Source organism: Melospiza melodia, chromosome 24 (genome assembly GCF_035770615.1).
Source record: "Melospiza melodia melodia isolate bMelMel2 chromosome 24, bMelMel2.pri, whole genome shotgun sequence".
NCBI lineage: Eukaryota > Metazoa > Chordata > Aves > Passeriformes > Passerellidae > Melospiza > Melospiza melodia.
In genome coordinates, this window is record NC_086217.1 from 11,786,385 (window position 1) to 11,806,412 (window position 20,028).

The 20,028-nt window shown below is 64.1% G+C and overlaps 3 protein-coding genes across 5 annotated transcripts; 2 read left to right on the forward strand and 1 right to left on the reverse strand.

The window, feature by feature from the left end:
* The first annotated feature begins 121 nt into the window (after nt 1-121).
* TTYH2 (tweety family member 2) lies at nt 122-8,462 on the forward strand. 3 transcript variants are annotated; one of them, XM_063175731.1, is made up of 15 exons: nt 122-256; nt 731-903; nt 2,075-2,186; nt 3,489-3,709; nt 3,788-3,883; nt 3,958-4,030; nt 4,205-4,274; nt 4,404-4,459; nt 4,538-4,630; nt 4,707-4,799; nt 4,876-5,018; nt 5,749-5,937; nt 6,017-6,095; nt 6,502-6,514; nt 7,416-8,462. In XM_063175731.1, the coding sequence occupies exons 1-15, from the start codon at nt 128-130 to the stop codon at nt 7,457-7,459; spliced, it is 1,584 nt and encodes a 527-aa protein (XP_063031801.1). In that variant the 5' UTR covers nt 122-127; the 3' UTR covers nt 7,460-8,462. The 3 variants fall into 3 exon arrangements, with proteins under 3 accessions (XP_063031801.1, XP_063031800.1, XP_063031802.1); XM_063175730.1 differs by lacking the exon at nt 6,502-6,514; XM_063175732.1 differs by lacking the exon at nt 6,502-6,514 and having other exon boundaries at nt 7,331-7,457.
* A 789-nt stretch (nt 8,463-9,251) lies between these two features.
* On the forward strand, nt 9,252-14,427 carry DNAI2 (dynein axonemal intermediate chain 2). The gene is made up of 11 exons (XM_063175654.1): nt 9,252-9,645; nt 10,384-10,545; nt 10,625-10,746; nt 11,270-11,409; nt 11,912-12,025; nt 12,431-12,570; nt 12,756-12,878; nt 13,073-13,299; nt 13,445-13,580; nt 13,651-13,797; nt 13,891-14,427. The coding sequence occupies exons 1-11, from the start codon at nt 9,463-9,465 to the stop codon at nt 14,425-14,427; spliced, it is 2,031 nt and encodes a 676-aa protein (XP_063031724.1). The 5' UTR covers nt 9,252-9,462.
* A 636-nt stretch (nt 14,428-15,063) lies between these two features.
* BTBD17 (BTB domain containing 17) lies at nt 15,064-18,536 on the reverse strand. The gene is made up of 3 exons (XM_063175778.1): nt 18,411-18,536; nt 17,159-17,435; nt 15,064-16,651 (listed from the first exon to the last, which is right to left on the reverse strand). Exons 1-3 carry the CDS (start codon nt 18,499-18,501, stop codon nt 15,571-15,573), a joined length of 1,449 nt encoding a protein of 482 aa, XP_063031848.1. The 5' UTR covers nt 18,502-18,536; the 3' UTR covers nt 15,064-15,570.
* Between the last annotated feature and the right edge of the window lie 1,492 nt (nt 18,537-20,028).

The window sequence follows — 20,028 nt, forward strand, 5'->3', positions numbered from 1 at the left end:
CTCGGGGCGGTGCCGGGGGGCGGTACCGGGGGGCGGCTCCCGGGGCGTGCGCGGGGCGGGCGGGCAGAGCCCGCGGCGTGGCGGCACCGCCGCCCCCCGCCCGGCAGCGCGGCGACCCCGGCCCGCCATGGGGCCCGCCCGCGCCGATTACCTGGCGCCCTGGTGGGCGGCCTGGCTGCACGGGCTCCCGCACCGCGACCCCCGCCTGCAGCCCGTGCCCAGCACCTTCCGCCCGCAGGACCCCGACTACCAGCAGGTACCGGCCCGGGCCCCCCGCGCCTGCCCCGCGCCCCCCGCGCCCGGTCCCGCTCGCCCCGCGCCCCCCGCCCGCCCCCACGGCGCCGCCCGGCGCCGGCTCTGATCTCACGGCGCACAAAGCGCCTTTCATGGCCCGGGCCGGCCGGCACCGGCACCCCGGCCCCGCCGCTCCCCTCCCGGCCCCGCCGCTGCCTCTGCTCCCCCCGCGCTCCCGGGGCCGCCCCGCATCGCGGGGCACGGCCCGGCGTGACCCCGCACGGGGAGGGGGCAGCGCCGCCGTCCCGGTGTCCCGACAGTCCCGCTGCACCCCCGGCTCGGGGCCCTGCCTGGGAACGGGGACAGGGACGGGGACGGGGACACTTCTTCCTCTTCCGCACGTGACAGTCCCGTGGGGCGCGGAGCGCCGCCGCATCCCGGCCACGGGAGCGGGTCACGGGCACGGCGGCTGACACTGTCCCCTCTCTCCTGCCAGTCGCTGCTTGTCCTGGGCTTGCTGGCCGCCGTGTGCCTCGGCCTCAACCTCCTCTTCCTCACCGTCTACCTGATCTGCCTGTGCTGCTGCAAGAGGGAGCCGGACGCCGAGAGCAAGCGGCCCCACTCGTGTTGTGTCACCTGGATGGCCGTCACCGCCGGGCTCATCTGCTGGTGAGCGCGGGGACCGGGACCTGCTGCTGTCCCCCTGTCACCGAGGGACTCTGCGCTCCGGCCTTTGCGAGTGGCTTTAATTAGATCTGTGCAATGAATGTGCTCCATCCATCCATCCATCCATCCATCCATCCATCCATCCATCCATCCATCCATCCATCCATCCATCCATCCATCCATCCATCCATCACTGCCTCCTCCCGCGCAGCTGCCGGGGCAGCCCCAGGGAGCAGCTGCGGGCCGGCCCCGGCCCCGTCCCCATCAGGGCTGTGCAGAATTCCCGGCTAATCCCGGGCCGGTCGCTAATCCCAGCCCGGAGCAGATGGCGGGCGGCAGCGTGACCCAGCTGGCAGCTCCCTTGTGCCCGACCTTAATTGCAGCCACAACAATTATACAAGGGGACGCTTCCTCACCCAGCTCTGGGGGCTTCCCAAGCCCCCCTCGGTTCGGGGTGGCTGGGAGGACGCCCAGGGCAGCCACCCCGAGTGTCCCCCGGCATTGGTGGGCTGGAGGGGAGCAGGATGGGCCCCGGGCCCCTTTGGCTGCCTGGCCACGACCCCGGCTCCAGACAAAGGGAGCTGTGCCGGGGCGGAGCGAGATGGCTGCCTGGAGCCTCGCATGGAGCAGGGAATCAGGGAGACAGGGAAACGGCACTAATGAGCTCAGCCAGCTCCCCCAGCCCTCCCAGCGTGGCTGGAATCCATTCTGCAGCTCCCGGGGACTTTGAACCCCCCCAGCAGCCTCTTTTTGTACCAGGGTTTGGTGAGCACACTGTGGGCACGTGCCCGGCCAGGACACGGCCATGGGCACCTCTGTCCTCAGAGCCAGCTCTGAGCTCCATCCCAGCTCTGTCCCAGCTCTGCAGCAGCTGCAGGGAGCTCTCCACAGGCCCTGGAGGCGAAGGTTTAATCGCAGCCACGGCGGATTCCCCTAATCTGCTTGGCCCAGCCCCTCCGCCCTCAATCTCTCGGGTTTGCCAGGAGGAGCTTCCAGGGCACAGCTCTGGCTGTCCCCAGGCCCCTGTCACCAGCAGGAGCAGGTTCCCACCATGCTGCTGTCCCTGCTCTGTCTCTGCCCTGTCCCCCAAAAGCAGGGGGTGTCCCCTCTCCGGCAGGTGTGGCAGGGTGAGCGTGTCCCTCCCCTGTCACCAGTGTCCCCTCTCTGCCCACAGCGCCGCCGTTGGCGTCGGCTTCTACGGGAACAGCGAGACCAACGACGGCGTTTTCCAGCTGCTCTATGCCCTGGATCATGCCAACCAGACCCTGACTGGCATCGACTCCCTGGTAGGGCCCCAGGGTGGCTCAGTCCCTGCTGTGGGTTTGGTTGGAGCCCCAGGAGGGACGTCCGGCCGAGCCCTGGCGTGGCTGTGCTGGCCGGGCACAGAGGGTGATGTCACCCCGCAGAATGGGACCTTTGTGCCCCGCCAGGGCTGGGTCAGGGCCATGGCAGGGCTGCTCTGGGGCACTGAGGGGTGGGGGGAGCTGATCTGCTGGGGAAAGCATTGCAGGGATGGGGCACAGGGCTCTGCCAGGCTGGTGGGTGCTGAATATCCTGGGGCAATGACCATCCCAGGCACTGACCATCCTGGGCACTGACCATCCCAGGCACTGACCATCCCAGGGACTGACCATCCTGGGCACTGACCATCCCGGGCACTGACCATCCCAGGCACTGACCATCCCAGGGACTGACCATCCTGGGCACTGACCATCCCGGGCACTGACCATCCTGGGCACTGACCATCCCGGGCACTGACCATCCCAGACTGACCATCCCGGGCACTGACCATCCCGGGCACTGACCATCCTGGGCACTGACCATCCCGGGCACTGACCATCCCAGGGACTGACCATCCCAGGGACTGACCATCCCGGGCACTGACCATCCTGGGCACTGACCATCCCGGGCACTGACCATCCCAGGCACTGACCATCCCGGGCACTGACCATCCCAGGCACTGACCATCCTGGGCACTGACCATCCCGGGCACTGACCATCCTGGGCACTGACCATCCCAGGCACTGACCGTCCCAGACTGACCATCCCGGGCACTGACCATCCTGGGCACTGACCATCCCGGGCACTGACCATCCCAGGCACTGACCATCCTGGGCACTGACCATCCCGGGCACTGACCATCCCGGGCACTGACCATCCTGGGCACTGACCATCCCGGGCACTGACCATCCCAGGCACTGACCATCCCAGGGCACTGACCATCCCGGGCACTGACCATCCCAGACTGACCATCCCAGGCACTGACCATCCCGGGCACTGACCATCCCGGGCACTGACCATCCCAGACTGACCATCCCAGGCACTGACCATCCCGGGCACTGACCATCCTGGGCACTGACCATCCCAGGGCACTGACCATCCCAGGGCACTGACCATCCTGAGCACTGACCATCCTGGGCACTGACCATCCCAGGGCACTGACCATCCTGGGCACTGACCCTCCCGGGCACTGACTATCCCGGGCACTGACCATCCCAGGGCACTGACCATCCGTGGCACTGACCATCCCGGGGCACTGACCATCCCGGGCACTGACCATCCCAGACTGACCATCCCTGTGCCCTCAGGTTGCCAGCACCACGCTGCAGATGCAGGGGGCGCTGGAGCAGCACCTGGCGCGGCTGAACGAGCTGCTGGCCTCGCGGGGGGATTACGTGCAGACCCTCAAGTTCACGCAGCAGCTGGCTGGCAGCATTGTCCTGCAGCTCCAGGGGCTGCCAGCCTGGCGGGGCGTCAGCGCTGACCTCACCGAGCTGTCGGGACAGGTGGCCTATGTGGAGTATTACAGGTGAGCTCCGGCACCCTGGGATGTCCCAGCAGGGCTGGGGAGGTGCCCCTGTGTGACACAGCCTTCCTCTGCCCCCAGGTGGTTGGCTTACCTGCTCTTCTTCATCCTCGTCCTCACCGTCTGCCTGCTGGCCTGCCTGGGGCTGGCCAAGCACTCCCGCTGCCTCCTGCTCCTGTGAGTACCTGGGGACGGCCTTGGGGGGCTCACGGGGACCCCCAGCCATGCTGCCCGCTCTGCTCTCCCTGCAGGATGCTGGGCTGTGGGCTGCTCATGCTGGGCCTCAGCTGGGCCTCCATGGCCGTGGACACGGCGGCTGCGGTGGTGAGTGGGGCAGGAGGGAGGGAGAGGGAGGGAAGGGCTGCCCAGGGCTGTGCTGGGCACTGTGGGCATCACTGACGTCCCTTGGGGCAGAAGGGGAGGGAAGGAGGGAGGGAAGGGCTGCCCAGGGCTGTGCTGGGCACTGCAGGCGTTGGTGACATCCCTCTGTCCCCATAGGGCACCAGTGACTTCTGTGTGGCCCCGGACAAGTTCATCCTGAACCAGACAGATGATGAGATCAGCGCAGGTGAGGGCTGGCTGTGAGGTGACAGTGAGCACAGGCAGGACCCCCAAACCCACCTGGGGTCTGCCACTGTCCCCCCGTGGCTCCCTGTGCCCCGGGATGCTCCTGCTGATGTTCCCGTTCTCTCTGCAGAGGTGGTTCATTATTACCTGTACTGTGACCAGAGCCTGAGCAGCCCCTTCCAGCAGGTACAGGGGGGGTGGGCACCCCCTTTGGTGCTGCCTGGGGCTGGGGGGGTCCGTGACTGTGCCCCACTCCCCCTGCAGGCTCTCACCGTGTTCCAGCGCTCGCTGACCACCATGCAGATCCAGATCCAGGGGCTCATCCAGTATGCGCTGCCCCTCTTCCCCACAGCTGAGGTACAGGAGCGGGGAGCAGGGATCCCCATCCCTCCCTCTGCTCCCCAGAGCTGCCTGACCCCCCCTTTTATCACAGAAAGACCTTCTGGGGGTGCAGCAGCTCCTCAACTCCTCGGAGACCAGCCTGCACCAGCTGACAGCGCTGCTGGACTGCCGGGGGCTGCACAAGGTGAGAGGGGGTGGCTGGGGACCTGCTTTGGGTCCCCCGGGGTGCCACCAGCGCTGCCCTGCCTGTGTCCCACCAGGATTACCTGGATGGCCTCATTGGCATCTGCTACGACGGCGTGGAGGGGCTGCTCTACCTGGGGCTCTTCTCCCTGCTGGCGGCCGCCGCCTTCTCCACGGTGATCTGCGCGGCCCCACGAGCCTGGCAGCAGCTGGCTGGGAGGTGTGTGTGCCCCCTGTGCCCCCTGTGCCCCCTGGGCACAGAGAGCCCTGTCCCTGTCCCTTGGGAGCCTCTCAGGAACCCAAATCCCAGACACTGGGGGGACAACCCCGACATGGCCAACAATGGGGAGACACTGTCTGTGCCCCGAGGGTACTGAGGGCACCTGGGCTGGGCGCCTTTGCAGCACAAGGGACACCAGAGACATTGGCTGGAGATAAAGGGCCGACTCTTAGCAGGGGTTAATCCAAGGTTTTATTCCAGGAGTCCCAGAGGAGTCCCCACACCTCAGGGGGCTCCTGCTGAGAGCCCTGGGAGAGGTGCCAAGGTCACATTTAAAGGGAGGTGGAAACCCAAAGTAGAGAACATTTACTGACCACTGAGTGACCCTGAGGGATGGGTACTGGGGGATGGACGTTTAGGGCAGCGTATGGGGCAAGGCTTGGGGGCTGAGCCCTGGCCTCTGGCTGATCACTCCACATCCTGGAGCGAAGCTTCTAGATGGAGGGATGGGATGCTGAGTGACTGACAGAGAGCCAGGGTGGGGGTTTGGGGATGATCTCATCCAGGGAAAGGGATTGCACAGGTAAAGGAAGGGGATACAGTCTGGGATAAACCATTTGGGGATACAAAACAAAACTACTTCAGAGTATTACAGAGCATAAAAACACACTGCAGCAGAGCCCCTCTCTGCCACCCTGGGTGTGATGCCAGCGCTGCCGTGTCCCCGCAGGGAGCGGGACTACGACGACATGGACGAGGAGGACCCGTTCAACCCCGCGGCACGACGCATGGCCACGCACCGCCCGCCGCGGGGGCAGCTGCGCAGCTTCTGCAGCTACAGCAGCAGCCTGGGCAGCCAGAGCAGCCTGCAGCCCCCCGCGGCACAGACCGTGTCCAACGCCCCCGTGTCCGAGTACATGTGAGCCCCCCGAGCCCCCTGTGCCGTGGCCGCGGCCCCGCGCTGGGCAGGGGGTGACGGGGTCTCGCTGTGCCCCCAGGAACCAGGCCGTGCTCTTCGGAGGGAACCCCCGCTATGAGAACGTGCCCCTCATCGGGAGGGGCTCTCCTCCCCCCACGGTACGATGGGGGGCCGGGGACAAAGGCTCGTGACACCTGGGGGTCACTGCGGGGTGGGACAGGGATGGGGGTCCTGGTGGCTCCTGCCCGGCTCTGACCCAAATCCCGGCCACCCGTGGGGAGGGGGCACGGCCACCACATGTTTGGGGGCACCAAAATGAGCGTCCCCTCCCTCCTTTCCCTGTGCTGCCTCTCCATCCTGGCTCTCAGAGGATGCTCCTCACAATCCCTTCACATTCCCATTTCCCTGCTCGTTAATCCTGCCCTGTCTGGTATTGCTGCTTCATTTTTTATTCCTTGTCTTTTTTTTCCTTTCTTTTTTTTTCTTTCTTTTTTTTTTTTTTTTTTCTTTTTTTTTTTTTTGTGATTTCTTTTAATTTTTTGCATCCATTATTTTGGAGCTAAGTTGCCCATCAAGAGTAAGTTCAGCCACTTCCTTCTCCCTCCTTACCCCGGGGGCAGCAGCCAGGTTCTACCCTCCTCCTCCTCACCCTTCCACACTTCCCTCCATCCCCTTTTCCTGCCTGGCTTTTGGGGTGCAGAGAGCTCAGGGAGGGGGGACAAAGGGCCAGGAGGATTTTCAGCTCCCACGTGTTGGGATGGTGGTCCCTTGTCTCCATCCCTGCAGCCAGGATGTGGCCCCAGGAATACTGCCTGGGCAGGAATGCTGTCCCTCCCCTCCAGGGAGGATTTTTTCCATCAGGTGGAAGCTTGGATCCCATCTCACAGACCTGGCAGCTGGCAGAGCCTCCTCCCAGGGAGGGGACACGAGTGGGGGGATTAATTTGAGCTCTTCTCCCAGCCCTGAACAGTTTAATTCACCCAGGATTCAGATCCCTGAGGAAAGGCTTTCCGAGTCCAGAATAACAAACTCGGAATAATCTTCCTTAATGCCTGCCCGGGGTGTTCCTCCCTGCTGGGAAATCCTGCAGGAATGTGATGCTGGGGATGGGCTGGAGGCTTCGTCCCACAGACACACCCCCAGGGCAGATTTGGGGTGAATTTGGGAAGCTGGGAAGGTGAAGGATAAACCTGGGAAGGAACAAAGTCAAGCTGGACGGGCGGGAAGGGTTTTGGTTTGGGGAGGGGGCAGATTTGGGAAGCTGGAAAGGCAGAGGATGCACCTGGGAAGGGACAAAGCAGAGCTGGATTTAGCTTGGGGAGGGGGCTCTTGTCTCCCCCAGCCCTCAGCGGGCTGAGAGCAGGGTCTGACCCTTTCCATGCCCCCCTGGCAGATGAATTTGGGATGAACCCCCACGAGAACACCCCTGGGGGCAGCGTGGGGCATTTCGGGGTGCTGACCCCCGTGTTCCCCCGCAGTACTCCCCGAGCATGAGGGCCACGTACCTGGCGGTCACCGATGAGCACGTCCGGCACCGCGGCGACTTCCCGGCCTAGGAGGGGACACCAAAGAGCCCGAGGGACAGCACAGCACGGGGTAGGAGCCACGGCGGGGCTGGGGGCCAAACCTGGAGCCCCCCAGCACCCCCTGCCCTCGCAGCCCCACACCTGCAGCCTTAGGGGCTCCCGGGAGCGCAGAGGGGCTGTGGGGGCTCCTCCGGTCCCTGTGGAACATTCTGGAGCACAAACCCCGTACCACGCTGCCCTGGGGCTCCCCTAGCAATGCAGCACCAACCACTAGTGATCCCTAGCCCTTTCCTGCCCCCCGGCATTCCCAGGATGAGGAATTTGGGATGTTTTGGCCCTGCTGGTTTTCCCTTGTTTTGCCCCCCAGGGTTTGGGAGGTGCTGGCTCTGTTTCAGAGAGGGGTCACTGCAGTGGGGTTTGGGGTGGGTTTAGGCTCTCTTTGGCTCCCCAGGGCAGGTGTGGGCTGGGGCAGGCTCCCCTCCTCCTGCAGCCCTGGAGTGGTCACACATCCCCTGGGAGAGGGACAGGAGCTGCTGGGGCATCGCTGGGGAGGGACAATATGGACCTGCCACCCCTGAAGGCTCAGCCAGCATTTCCAGGGTGGGGAGCTGGGAGAGCTGAACCTGCCCCTTTGGGCTGCCCTTTGGCACAGGGAACCCAGAAAAGGCATCCTTCCCCCTGGAGCAGGGATGGACCCCCTGCCCCATCCACCCAGACCCCAAAGGGTGCAGGCAGGGCAGTGGTGTGTGCCCCTCCAGGGCCAGGACATCCCCCTGACTCCCCTCCCCATGTTCCCCGTGACTAGCATCCCTCCCCTTGGGGAATATCCCGAGGGATTTTTTTATTTCTTTTGCTTTTAACGTTTCCATGTAACGGTACTGGTAGAAGAGCTGTTGTAACCGCATGTGAACTAACCAAAGGGCTCCAGCTGGGGGCTGGAGTCCGGCTGGATTTGTTTGTGCCCTTTTGGGAGGAAAGATAATAAAAACTTGGACTAAATTACTGTCTCCCGTGCGGGTTTTTTGGGGGTTGATAGTGATTTTTTGGGTGTTTAATTCAGTGTTTGGGGCAGTTTTGAGTTGACCTTCCCAACATGGCGGCGGTCACGTGACGCCGCCGCCATTATGGTTAGGTCGGCATCACGTGACGTGGTTCAGGCCGTTGCCTGGCAACGGCAACGCGTCCCCGGTCAGGGCTCCCCGGGAGCGGGACGGGACCAGGCCGCACCGGGGTCCCGGGGCCTCCGCGGGCTCCGTGCTCACCCTGGGCGCTTCCTCACTCCGTGCCTGTGGCTCAGCTCCGCTCTGGGGCTCCCTGAGGCTCCTGCTGCCCTTTGAGGCCCTCTCAAGGTCCTCCCTGCATGGGATCCCTGCTCCCGTTTGGGCTTTGCCGAGGTTCCTGTTCCCTTTGGGATCGTCTGGGACTCTCTGAGCTTCTTGTTCCCTTTTGGGACATTCTCAAGGCCTACACAGTCTTCTGGGGCTCTGGAGGGTCCCCTCTCCCTTTTGGGGTCCTTCATCCGAGACCCCATTTCCTTTTAGGGTTCCCCGTCTCTTTCAGCATCCTCCCTCTCCAGGCTCTCTGTTCACATTTGGGTCTCCTTGAGGCTCCCATTCCTTTTTTCCTTTTCTTTCATCCCTGAAACCCTCTCTCCTTTTGGAGCTTGCCGAGATCCCGCTCTCCATCCCTGAGAACCCCACTCCCTGTTGGGATCCTCTCAGAGCCCCCCACTCCCTGTTGGGATCCTCTCAGAGCCCCCCACTCCCTGTTGGGATCCTCTCAGAGCCCCCCACTCCCTGTTGGGATCCTCTCATCACTTCCCCCTGTCCTTTGGAACTCTCTCCTCCACCCTGAGGCCTCTGTTTCCTTTTGGGCTTCCCCAAGGCCCTCCATCCCCATTGGAGCTCTCCATCCCTGAGGCCCCCCGTGCTTTTTGGGGTTCCCTTGGAGGCCCTGCCCTCTGTCCCTGGTGCCGCCATCCTTTCCATCCCCTCCCACCATGGAGATCAAGTACGAGTACTCGCGGAAGCGCAGCGAGTTCGGCCGCCCCTGCGTCTTCTCAGACCTCCTGGCCGAGGTCACCGTGAACATCCCACCCGACCCTGCCCTGGCCGAAGACTTCATCCCCCAGGACCCCGTGGACTTCGCGGTGCAGGAGGGTCCTGTCCTGGCAGGGCATGAGGTACAGGGACACCCCCTCACAGGGAAGAGGGGACATCTCAGGGGGGATGGATGGATGGATGGATGGATGGATGGATGGATGGATGGATGGATGGATGGATGGATGGATGATGGATGGATGGAAGATGAATGATGGATGGATGATGGATGGATGGATGGAATCCATGGATGGATGATGATGGATGGATGGATGATGGATGGATGGATGGAATCCATGGATGGATGATGGATGGATGGATGGATGGATGGATGGATGGATGGATGGATGGATGGATGGATGGATGGATGGATGAGGGATGGAATCCATGGATGGATGGATGGATGGATGAGGGATGGAATCCATGGATGGATGGATGGATGGATGGATGGATGGATGGATGGATGGAATCCATGGATGGATGATGGATGGATGGATGGATGGATGGATGGATGGATGGATGGATGGATGGATGGATGGATGGATGGATGGATGGATGAGGGATGGAATCCATGGATGGATGGATGGATGGATGAGGGATGGAATCCATGGATGGATGGATGGATGATGGATGGAATCCGTGGATGGATGGATGGATGGATGGATGGATGGATGGATGGATGGATGGATGGATGGATGGAATCCATGGATGGATGGATGGATGGATGGATGGATGATGGATGGAATCCATGGATGGATGGATGGTGTGATGGGCAGATTTTGGGCTCAGGGCCTGTGTCCCCCCCGTGTCCCCATGTCCAGGTGAACACGGAGCGGTCACAGGTGACCATCCGGGGTGTGAACCACGTGGAGGGTGGCTGGCCCAAGCACGTGGACCCCAAGAACCAGGAGCTGACCACGCGCTACCGGGAGGAGGTGGAGAGGGAAGAGGTCTACACCAAGACTATCCAGCGCCTCGGCTTCGTAAGAGCCTGCCCTGCTCCTCCCAAACCCCCTGAGCCCCCCAGGGCCCCCCAGAGCCACAGCCCTGCTGTCCCTGCAGGTGGTGGAGCACTACATCAAGCAGAACAACACCATTGACATCTACGAGGAATATTTTGAGGAGGAAGAGGAGGAAGACGAGGATGAGGAGCATCCCTCAGCCAAAATCATCTGTGTCATCAGGTAGCACAGCTGGGGGGACTCACCAGAGCCTCAGTGGGGTCAAACCACCTTCACAAAAAACAGGAGAACATTAGGAGTTCAATTCCAGTGCGTTTGGGGTGGTTCTGGTGCAGTTTGTGAGCGGAGAGCCCCACAGACCTGAACCCTCCCTGCCCCACCACTCCCTCCCTGCCCAGGGGATTTGGGGGGTGGAACCAGGGTCAGACCCAGCTCTGAGCATCTCCTGATGGTGCTTTTGGATTTTCCTCCTTGCTCTTGGTGCCTCAAAGGTTAATTTCCACATCAGGGGTGTTTAGGAGTCAGATCCAGTAAGATAATTGGATTTTTAGAAAGGTATGACTGGAAAGAGGATGAAATCATCAACTCTTCTCCCCCCGCCCGACCCCTCAGGAGAATCATTTCCTGCACTCAAGGCTTGAGGGCTGCAGATTGGTTTCCTTGTGGTTCCCAGAGTTGCCTGTGGGAGATGCTCATCCCAGGCATTTGCAAACTGACCCGTTTTGGCTGGTGTGTCACCCCAAAGGGACCCCAACAACCCCAGGAGGATGTGCACGCACCTCTCCTGGCACCCCGACAGCAACAGGGCCGTGGCCGTGGCTTATTGCAGCCTGGACTTCCAGGAGAGCAGGAACCTGAACTCTGATTCCTACGTCTGGGATGTGGGTAAGGGCCAGGCCAAACCCACCAGGGGACAGGGGATGGAGCACTTTGTGTCTCAGAGAGTGGGATGAGGATGGCAGCACCCCAGGGAGGGTCACTGGGGGAGCCCCAGTGCAGAACCAGGAGAAATGGGAGCTGGGAGGGGGGAAATGAGCACTGAAATCACCCTCCATGGTTCCCCAGCCTGCCAGGCAGCAGAGCCTCACATGAGGGGCTGGTGTTGGTGAGGTTCAGCTGGTAATGAAGGAAGAAAGAGGCAGCAGGAGCCCAGGGTGAGATTTGTCCAAGCCTGCCTCACACCTGGTGTGTTTTGGAGAGAAAAGGACAAAAAGAAGGGTGGGGATGCAGATTTGTGTATTGAGGGTCTGTCCCCAGGCTAGCTCCTGGTGACATGGGCACCTCCTCCTGCACAGCTGTGTCAGGGAACGGGGTGGGGACAGCAGGAGGGGCTGGGGGCTAATTTTGGGGGCTTCACCCTTTGCTTTTCACTCATCCCTCCTTGTAGAAAAACCCTACGCCCCAGAGCTCACCCTCAAGCCCTCGTCCCCTGTGGTGACCCTGGAGTACAATTCCAAGGACTGGTATCACATGCTGGGAGGCTGCTACAACGGGCAGATAGGTGAGGGGTGAACTCTGCTCCAGGCTGGCTCCAGCCCTGCCTCTCTGCCAGGACCTGTGCTGCCTCTGGGAGAGCAGGAGGAGCCCTGGCATTTACCTGTGGGTAGGGGTGTGCCCACCTGAGCGGGCACTCGGGGAGGGGAGGACATCGTGTCAAGGATGGATGGATGGATGGATGGATGGATGGATGGATGGATGGATGGATGGATGGATGGATGGATGGATGGATGGATGGATGGATGGATCTAGGGGATGAGCAGGATGGGTGCTGTGCTCCCACCTCTCCCACCACCCTGGATGATCTCTGGGAAGCACTGGGTGAGGTTTGCTCCCTGTTCCAGCTTGGACAGTGGGGGAATCATGACAAGGAAAGGAGCTGGGCACAGGTTTCTCTTTCCCTCCCCAGTGTATTGGGACACCAGGAAAGGGGGGCTGCCCATGGAGATGACCCCTGTGGAGTTCAGCCACAGGGACCCCGTGTATGGGGCGTACTGGCTGCCCTCCCGAACGGGCACCGAGTGCTTCTCAGGCTCCACTGACGGACAGGTGAGGGGCTGCAGCAGGGCAAGGGGCTCCTCAGGGCTCCTGGGAGAGCTTCCTGTGCCTGCCCTGCCCCTCAGCAGCACAAGATCCAGCTCTGCCAGGCTGGCACGGGGCAGCTGCAGGACTGCCAGCACCTCTGACCGTGCTGGGAGCAGCCCCAGAGCCCCTGCCACACCTTGTCCCCGCAGGTGCTGTGGTGGGACATCCGCAAGCTGTCACAGCCCAGCGAGAGACTGGTGTTGGACATCAGCCGGCAAGATCAGCTGAAGGACGCTCTGGGTGCCAGCTCCCTGGACTTTGCACCCGTCCTGGTCAGTGTCCCTGTGCCCACCGCCCACACTCCAACCTGGGCATGAGGGGGAGCCCAGCCCAGGAGTCTCAGTCCCTAAACCCCCCCCATGGTGGTGGGTTCCAGGGTTCTGGCTGCAGCAGCATCCCCTGCTGCCTCCCACACCGTGGGGTCTCCATCCTGCTGACAGCTGCACCCTCCTGCTCCCACCCCCAGCCCACCAAGTTCCTGGTGGGCACAGAGCAGGGCATCATCATCTCCTGCAATCGTGATGCCAAGACACCACCTGAGAAAATCGCCAACATCTTCAGAAGCCACATTGGAGCTGTCTACAGGGTGACCAGGAACCCCTTCTTCCCCAAAGTCTTCCTGTCAGTTGGTGACTGGACTGCTCGGATCTGGACCGAGGAGCTCATGGATTCATCCTCAATTATGGAGACCAGGTAGGTCTCCTTTAGAGAAGTACTAGAGGGCCTTTAGTCGGCCAGAAACCATCCCCAGGGCGGGTGGCAGTGGGGTCTGGTCAGCCCTGGGCTGTGCCCGAGGCAGGGCAGTGCCAGCGTGGCTGAGGGCTGGCTCTGCTGGAAGGTACCACAGCTCCTACCTGATGAACACGTGCTGGAGCCCCGTGAAGCCGGCCGTGTTCTTCACCGTCCGGTCAGACGGCGTCCTGGACATCTGGGACATCCTCTTCCACCAGAAGGAGCCTTCCCTCAGCGTCAAGGTGGGTCCCCAGCACCTCTGGGACCCTCACATCACCCCAGGGCCGAGTGTCACCCGCCACGTGTCCCCAGGTGTCCAACGATCCCCTGCTCAGCCTGTGCTCACAGGACAACGGGCGCATCGTCAGCTGTGCCACCAAGATGGGCAATGTCTCCCTCCTGGAGCTCTCCCCGGGGCTCTGCACCATCCGCAAGAACGAGAAGACCCTGACCTCCACGGTATGTGCCCCCTCTGCCTGCAGCCCTGTGCTGTCCCCAGCCGTGTCACAGGGTCCCCTGTGCCCCCACATGTGCCCCCACATGCGCCCCCAGATGTTCGAGCGGGAGGCCAGGCGGGAGAAGGTCCTGCAGGACAAGTACAAGGAGCGGCTGCTGCGGGAGCAGGAGCAGCTGCGGGCCCAGCCCGAGCAGCAGGAGGATGCAGTGCAGACCTTCCAGCAGGCCCGAGAAGATTTCCTCGCCAGCATCAAGGCAGAGCGGCGGAGGAGAGGCCTGGAAGCGCCCGGAGAGGTAACGGGGATGGGACGGCCTGGCCACCACGGCAGGGACCCCAGCAAGGGCAGGGCACAGGGTGAACCTCAGGGTGAACCTCTGTCTGTCAGGATGAAGAGGAGGAGGCAGCTGCAGAGGAGCAAAGCTAGCAGGAGGAGGAGGAGGATGCCAAGGTCAGTGTGCTCCGGCTGCACCTTCCTGTCCCCTCCATGCCAGAGCTGCTGCAGGGACAGAGCCACTGTCCCCAGGCCAGGCAGCTCTCCTGGGCTCTCTGCCCTCCTGGGGTGGCAAGTGGAGGACCCTGACCCCACAGCTGCTCCCTGGCCTTTGCATCCTTATTTCCTTTGGTGTGAATAAACCTGTGCTTTCCACGTCACATTTCCTCTTTTGTCACAGCAGGGTCGAGCAGAGAGTGGGAAAGTCTCGTCCTCCTGCTCCTCCTGTCCTTTCCTTGGCCCAGGACACTCAAAGCCAGTGGCTGAGCACAGCCAAGCAGCCACAGCAGCACAGGGTGTCCCTCAGTGTCCCCGGGCCATGCAGCAGGGCACAGCAGGGTGGCTGGTGGCAGCTGGGGCCCCAGTCCCCTCTGGGCTCTGTGTCCCCACAGGAGCAGCCCAGGGCTGGGTTATCAGTACTGGGTAAACACAGCCCTGCTGGTAGAGCTGGCAGCCACCCCGACTCCTCACCCCCTTAATTAATCATTAACGAGCTGCCAGCAGCACTGTCACAGCGATGGGGACATCACACGGGTGGCTCTCTGTGGGCTGAGGGGGAGCCCCCAGCAGGACCCTTCCCCAGGCTCTGCTCAGGGGCTGAACCCACCCGTGGGTGAGCAGTGCCAGGACAAGGTTCAGGGGCCATCACTCCCCAAACCCACACCAAGCAGGGACCCGCATCTACACAGGGAAATGCATCCATGCCTGGATGGGTGCTCTCCTTCCCAGGAGTTCCATCAGAAGGAGCTGGGCTGGGGAGCAGCGTCACCCCAAAGATGCCCCACACGTCCCACACTCATTTTCTGCTTTATTAGGAAAGGGGTGGGGGTACCTGGACAGGGATGGGGCAGCTGCCACCGCCAGTGGGGACAGTGTCCCCCAACCCTCCTCCACTGGGGGAGGCTGATGGGCCCCTCACCCCCAGACTGGGCAGCTCTGTTTGCTCCTGAGGTGGACCCAGCTGCACACACAGAGAGACCCTGGGGCTGCCTCACAGGAAGGATGGGCTGTCCCTGTCCCCATCCCCACACCCACTGGGGTCTGTGATGTGCCCGTGGGCTGCACATTTCACCTCCTGCACCCCCTACATGGGTCTGGGGCACTCCCAGCATCCTCCATCCCCAGGGACAGCGATGGGGACATGGCAGGGGAACACTCAGGGAGGGGTGGGCAGTGCAGAGCTCAGTCCTGGAGCCCCCCAGCGAGGGGACCGCCATCTACCTACAGGACCAAGCGTTCCCCACATGGTGCTGGGGTCAGCACGGCAGCACCCAGCTACACCTCGTTACTTCTTCACCTTGATGAGGGAGTGGTAGACGGGCTTGATGATGATGTGCAGGTGCAGGGAGTTGTCGATGAGGTACTCGGAGGTGCGTTTCTGCAGGTCGGCGTGCACCAGGAAATCGGCGGCCTCGTCCGAGCTCTGGTGGAAGCTGTAGGCATGCTTGACCAGCACGCGGCCCTGCTGCCGCACGCCCACCAGCACGGTCTTCTGGAAGCTGACGCCGGCAAAGTCGGGGCTGCTCATGGCCGGGGTGATGACGAGGCGCGGGCGCCCGTCCTCGACGCGCACGGGCTGGACGGCGCCCGCCACCGAGTCCGAGTAGACGGGGCGCAGGCTGACGGGCAGCCAGCGCGGCGAGAAGAGCGCGTTCCACGTCACCCTCTTGCCGGCGTCGTGGCTGCTGGGCCCCAGCTGCGTCTGGAAGCTGGTGCTGCGGTCGTCGCGCGCCGGGTTGGTGATGACCCACTGGGAGCCCCAGCTGGGCGCGAGGTAGTTGCGGGGCAGGAACATGCTGCAGTTGACGTCGAAGTACTTGGCGAAGTGGAGCGGGGAGGCGGCGTGGAACTGGAAGGCCTGGAAGAGCAGGTCCTGCACGGCGGCGCGGTGCCGCGCCAGCACGGCCGACTGCGCCTGCAGCCGGAACAGCTGGCTGGGCGCGATCATGGGGTAGCGGATGGCGCGCAGCACCCGCTCGGCCACGGGCGCCTCGGGCTGCCGCCGGCTCAGCCAGCCCTCCACGGCGGTGTAGAGCTCCAGCTCGCTGTGCAGCACCAGGTCGGAGCGCTCCAGCAGCAGCAGCAGCAGCTCCACGCTCACCGAGCCCCACTCGGCGCTGCCCAGCACCGCCGACAGGTTCCAGGCCAGGAACTGCAGGCAGCTCTCCTGCAGCGCCGCGTCCCCGACGCGCACGGCGTAGTGGTACCAGCCCACCACGTGGCCCTGGCTGGACTCACTGGCCAGGTGGGTCCTCATGTATTCGGCCACGCCGCGCTGAAGCCCCCAGACCCGGTACTTGCTGGCCAGCTGGTGCATGGGGATGGCCTGGTGCAGCAGGATGGAGACCCCCCCACAGTACAGGTACCTGGGGCAGAGCAGGGGGTGGTGACGTTGGGGACATCCATCCCTGGCAGCTCGGTTCCCAAGGGAGCAGTCTCTGCTTTTCACTGAGTATTCCCACCCCATGGGGTCCCCAGGGTTTCCAGGGAAGCATCACCCCCTCCTTGGATGCTCCCTTCCCATTCCACGTGATCTCCATGGTCACCAGCGGAGCATCCTCCTTTTCTGGCTGCATCCCATGAAGTGGAGCACCCACCTTGTTTGGCTGCATCCATCCAAGTACACTCATCCCACAGGCTCTCCTTCTTGGGAGATCCTGAGAGGAATCCTCCCTCTCGGGCTGCATCCCTCCCAAAGTGCACATCCCCCCCAAAACGCACATCCCTCCCAAACCGCACATCCCACAAGCTCCCTGTGGCTCCAAGGGAACATCCCCATCCTTGGCTGCATCCCTGTGGCCATGCCCATCCCATGGAGCTCCCCATGGTTCCCAAGAGAGCAGCACCCTCCTCTCCTCCCCATCCCCACGCACCGGATGAACTTCTCGAAGAGCGCGGCGGTCTCGGGCGGCTCGTACAGGGTCACGACGCTCTGGTTGCGCAGGAGGCTCTCGAAGACCTCGCTCTGGAGGCTGAGCAGCAGCTGGTGCGTGTGGAACACCTTGGGCTCGTCAGAGGCGGCCGAGCGGACCCGCAGCACCGAGTCGCTGCCGTTGCCGTTCTGCAGCAGCTCCTGCAGCCGCTGCAGCAGCGTCAGCGAGTGGTTGATGGTGGCCGCCGTGGAGTCCCCGCTAAAGTCGGCTTTTTGGGCTGCGGGGAGATGGGACCGTCCCAGAGCTGCACCCCAGTGCCAGGCATTGAGGTGGGCTGGGGTTACCGGGTGCTGTGCACCTCCTGCCTCCGCTCCCCCAGTGCCAATGGGCTGCCGGTGCCAAGGGAGTGTGGGGGAACAAAGGACGTGGGGACATTTGTGTCCCCCAGAGCCAAAAAACTGCCTTTCTGCAGCAGAAGGGCTGGGACCACCATGTCCCAGGCTGGGGTGTGCTGGGAAATGGCCGGGTGCCGGCGGCACTGGCTCTCAGCCCGGTCTGCCTGTCCTGATCCCGTCCCCGCTGTGGGCAGAGGGAGCCCCGGGTATTGCCCTGAACCCTCACATCCCTGATGGATACGTGGGGGGACAGAGAGCCCCTGCGTGTGGGGAGCCAGGCATGCTCTGCCCTGCAGCCAGGAATGGGGTCCCGAGCAGCCTGGGGTCACCAGCTGCCCTGGTGTCACTTCAGGTCTGTGTTGGGATCCCAACAGGGACTGGAGAGGGATCTGGGAGTGTGGAACAGGGGTCTCCATGCTCCTGTGGGCACTGGGATCTTTCCTTCCTCTCCTCTTCTCCCTCCTGACACCAGTCCCACCCGCTCCTCGAGCATCCTTCCCGCAGGAGGAATTTGGCCCCGTCTGTCTCAAATCCATCTTCCTTCTCAAATCCCGTCTTGCCGACGGATTACCCTTCCCAGCGCCGGCTTAAGGCCGGGGGATGAGGAAGGGGAGCAGGCGCCCTGTACCCCGCGGCACGGAGCCCTTCCCGGGGTACCCACCAGCGAGCACAACCCTGCTCCGAGAGCTCAGCACTCCCAGGAGCCACTTCCATCCCCTCGGGCACCCCGAGGGCAGCGGAGAGCCGCGCTCCGCTCTCCATCAGCCGCCGAGCCGCACCCCGGCACCCGGCGAGGGCAGCGCTGCCCGCGCCTCGGGGACCCTCCGCGCCTTCCCCCGCGCCGCGGCCGCCCTTACCGGCTTGCACGGTGAGGAGGAGGAGGAGGAAGGCGGCGGCAGAGCCCCAGCGGCGGGTGCCCGCGGGCCGGGTGCCCGTCAGCCTGGCCATGGCGTCGCAGGCGCATCTGCCGGGTGCCGCGCACGCTGCGCGCCCGCCGCTTATGTAGGCCACGCGCCCTCCCGGCCCGCGGGCCCGCGCCGCCGCATCGATTGGTGGAAACTGGGACCGGCCGTTGCCACGGGAACGGCTTCCAGCCCCCCCGCATCCCACCGGGACCCCCGGCCCCGGCCCCGCGCCCCCGGGCGCTCCGCAGCGGGGACGGCGCCGCGCGGGACCCGGGGCTGCCGGCACCGCCGCACGGAGCCCACGCGCGGCCGCGGCGCTTTGTGCCGGGGGCTTTGCATGCAGGGCACAGCTCGGCGGCCTCCCGCTCCCCCCGGCTCATGGGTATTCATGCCGGCAGCGGCCCATCACCATGGCATCCGCGCTGCCGGCAGGAACTGCCTGCCCTTTTCCCAGCCTTTGCAGCCAAGAGGCCGCCCGGGCGCCCTGTGCGGCCTCCCTGGCCCCCCGCCCGCCCCGACACCTCCTGGGGGGCTTCACCGCGGGGCTGGGGCCCCCCAAAGCCCCAGAGCACAGCAGCAGGATGGGGCGGTGCTGGCGAGCAGGGAAGGGACGGCGGGTGTCGGCCGACGGTGCCGATGTCACCGGGGATGTGACCCCGTGGGGACACAGGAGCAGGACACAGGCAGGGACACATCCCACAGAGGAGCAGCACATCCCGCAAGGGCACAGCAGCCCCTTACCCACTGCCGAGGGGCCCCGTGCCCTGCACGGCCCTCTGAACACGGGCTTAGACACGCTTCCAGATGTTGGGCGTGGGCAGATGTTGCAGCAGCTGCCGAGGGGGTGGCATCGCCATCTGTCCCTGACCCTCGGGCGCGGACACTCAGCACAAGACACCGAGCAGCCCCAGGGCGCCCTGCTGCGGCTCCCAGGCCCCTTGCAGGCTCGGGCAGGGGGCGATGCTCAGCCCTGGGGACCCCCAAAGCCGCGGTGCCAGCAGAGCCCCCGGCCCGGGGGGGTGTCCTTGCACCGTGGGGCCGCGGGGACCGGGCCCCGCCGCGGCACAGCCCGTTCACGGCTCAGCGCCTCCTCCGACGCCTCATTTCACCAGCGCCTGATAAACAACAGCCTGCGGAGCGTGTGCCCGGCGCTCCAGGGGCACCGTGCCAGCCCGGGCGGCGGCCACAGCCCGGGACCCCCGTGTTGGGCTGCTCGGGGCCGTGGGGGGACACGGGGCAGCGTGGGGCTGGTGCTGGAGGTCGCCAGGGGACAGGGTGACACCTGCCAGTGTGCGGCGAGGCGAGGGAGCGGTGAGGGGATTGCGGCTGAGGGTTGGCTCACCATAGCGACCTGTGCCAGGCGGCAGTGCCAGGGCATCGCCCCGCGGGCCGGGGGGCACCGGAGGGACGGAGCTGGACCCAGGGACCGGCAGGGGACAGCGGGCCCCCCCCGTGCTGCTGGGGAAACTGAGGCACGGTGACGGGCAATGGGCACTTGGGCAGAGCCCGGCAGGGACACGCAGGCAGCGCACACGGATTCACGCCCGTGTGCACTCGCGTCACACGCTGT

Bases quoted from the DNA above. Each gene is read 5' to 3' on its own strand.
- TTYH2 (XM_063175730.1), top strand. From the start codon at position 128: ATGGGGCCCGCCCGCGCCGATTACCTGGCGCCCTGGTGGGCGGCCTGG. The intron at 3,884-3,957 runs GTGAGTACCTGG...CTCTCCCTGCAG, and splicing joins TCCCGCTGCCTCCTGCTCCT to GATGCTGGGCTGTGGGCTGC. The intron at 4,275-4,403 runs GTGAGGGCTGGC...TTCTCTCTGCAG, and splicing joins AGATGATGAGATCAGCGCAG to AGGTGGTTCATTATTACCTG.
- DNAI2 (XM_063175654.1), top strand. From the start codon at position 9,463: ATGGAGATCAAGTACGAGTACTCGCGGAAGCGCAGCGAGTTCGGCCGC. The intron at 12,571-12,755 runs GTGAGGGGCTGC...TTGTCCCCGCAG, and splicing joins CAGGCTCCACTGACGGACAG to GTGCTGTGGTGGGACATCCG. The intron at 12,879-13,072 runs GTCAGTGTCCCT...TCCCACCCCCAG, and splicing joins TGGACTTTGCACCCGTCCTG to CCCACCAAGTTCCTGGTGGG.
- BTBD17 (XM_063175778.1), bottom strand. From the start codon at position 18,501: ATGGCCAGGCTGACGGGCACCCGGCCCGCGGGCACCCGCCGCTGGGGC. The intron at 17,436-18,410 runs GTAAGGGCGGCC...ATCTCCCCGCAG, and splicing joins CCTCCTCACCGTGCAAGCCG to CCCAAAAAGCCGACTTTAGC. The intron at 16,652-17,158 runs GTGCGTGGGGAT...GCTCTGCCCCAG, and splicing joins CTCTTCGAGAAGTTCATCCG to GTACCTGTACTGTGGGGGGG.